We start from the raw sequence: 1,441 nt of genomic DNA on the forward strand, positions 1-1,441 counted from the left end.
TGGCTGTGTGATGGCGACAATGACTGTGGGAACGACGAGGACGAATCCAACACCACCTGTTCAGGTACACAAACAAACATACCGAAATCTGACGTGTTTTTTTTTTTTTTTTTTTGTCGTTCACCATGTAACATGAGCTCCACACTGTCATGTCTTTTAGCTCGTACCTGCCCGCCTAATCAGTACTCGTGTGCTAGTGGCCGCTGCATCCCTATTTCCTGGACGTGTGACCTGGACGATGACTGCGGTGATCGGTCGGACCGCACCGGCTACCTGTGGCTGGTCAACATATTCTCGTAATATACAGTTGCTGTATAGCTGTCTGACATTTAAGTGTATTGTTTTTAGGAGGTATAAGCAGCAGCGTGTGTTAACTCTGGTTTTGTCCACAGCCTACCCCACATGTTTCCCCCTCACCCAGTTTACCTGCAACAACGGACGCTGCATCAACATAAACTGGCGCTGTGATAATGGTTAGTGTCTGTTCTTTATTCTCTCCTCTCTTTCTCCTGTGTGCCTGTTTACTTTAGCAACTCCTCTCTTTCCCTTTGTCACGGTGTGCTGTGCATGTTTTGCCACCAGCCCCATATTGGCTTACATTCTTCTTTTTGTCACCGTGTACATTTGTGCGTTTTTTTTTTTTACCATTTTCTGTTCTGTCTGTTGTTGTTCTGTCTTGTTGGTTTTGTCGTTCCATGTTGTGCCGTTCGCCCATTCTGCTGTCTTCCATTGGTTCTGTCTTTCAGAAAAGGATTGTGGGGACGGCTCTGATGAGTTGAATTGTCCAAACCTGACCGGTTAGTGCATAGATCAACATGCACCCCAACAGCCATGACGCTAGCTTAGTTCTAGGACTGATCAAGCTGGCTCAGGAATAAGTTAGGGCTGCTTTTCTACTAATTCAACATGGCCACAAGCTGAGGCCTATACTGCTGCCATTAATTTGCTATAGTGTTCTGCACACAGGTTTGAAGCTAAATTAGATTTGATATATTGTAAATGCATTATTCAGTCAGCCAAATACTTGGGAAACTCAAAGTGTAGTTGTTGTGTTAGCAATTTAAAGGAATGAAACTCAGTTTAATTCAGTATAGATTTAATAGAAGGCCAGGTTGAATGATAAAAAGTAGTATATCCCATAAAATAGATTTTCTTCTTTCCCCGATGAGTATGAAATTAAACAGCACTAAAGGTTATACATTAGGAGTGCGCTTTTATATTAGTATGGGTATAAAAGTGCTTATGATGCTCTGCTGCCAAGCTCAATGTATCAGCACTCGGTACATTCCCTCATGGTGCATGGTCTGATCTATGCAGTTTCTGTCATTATTTACTGTCTCATCTCTCATGTTCTGTTTCATTTGTATTCCATGGTTTCCACTGCCAATGGGTTAACTGTGAAAAAAAGAAAAGCAATTGCTTTCTGTATATATATATATAT

General features: G+C 42.0%; 1 protein-coding gene across 1 annotated transcript in view; it reads left to right on the forward strand.

The window, feature by feature from the left end:
- The window catches only part of LOC118328620 (low-density lipoprotein receptor-related protein 1-like), a gene marked incomplete in the record, with an annotated part of 88,024 nt that overhangs the window by 50,764 nt on the left and 35,819 nt on the right, over positions 1-1,441 (forward strand). Inside the window, 4 exon segments of the mRNA XM_035662445.1 lie at positions 1-64; positions 161-264; positions 266-278; positions 393-473. Of these exon segments, the coding sequence (XP_035518338.1) occupies positions 1-64; positions 161-264; positions 266-278; positions 393-473 (262 nt within the window).

This window comes from Morone saxatilis, unplaced genomic scaffold, assembly GCF_004916995.1.
Source record: "Morone saxatilis isolate NCDOM2014 unplaced genomic scaffold, NCSU_SB_2.0 Contig18, whole genome shotgun sequence".
Taxonomy (NCBI): domain Eukaryota; kingdom Metazoa; phylum Chordata; class Actinopteri; family Moronidae; genus Morone; species Morone saxatilis.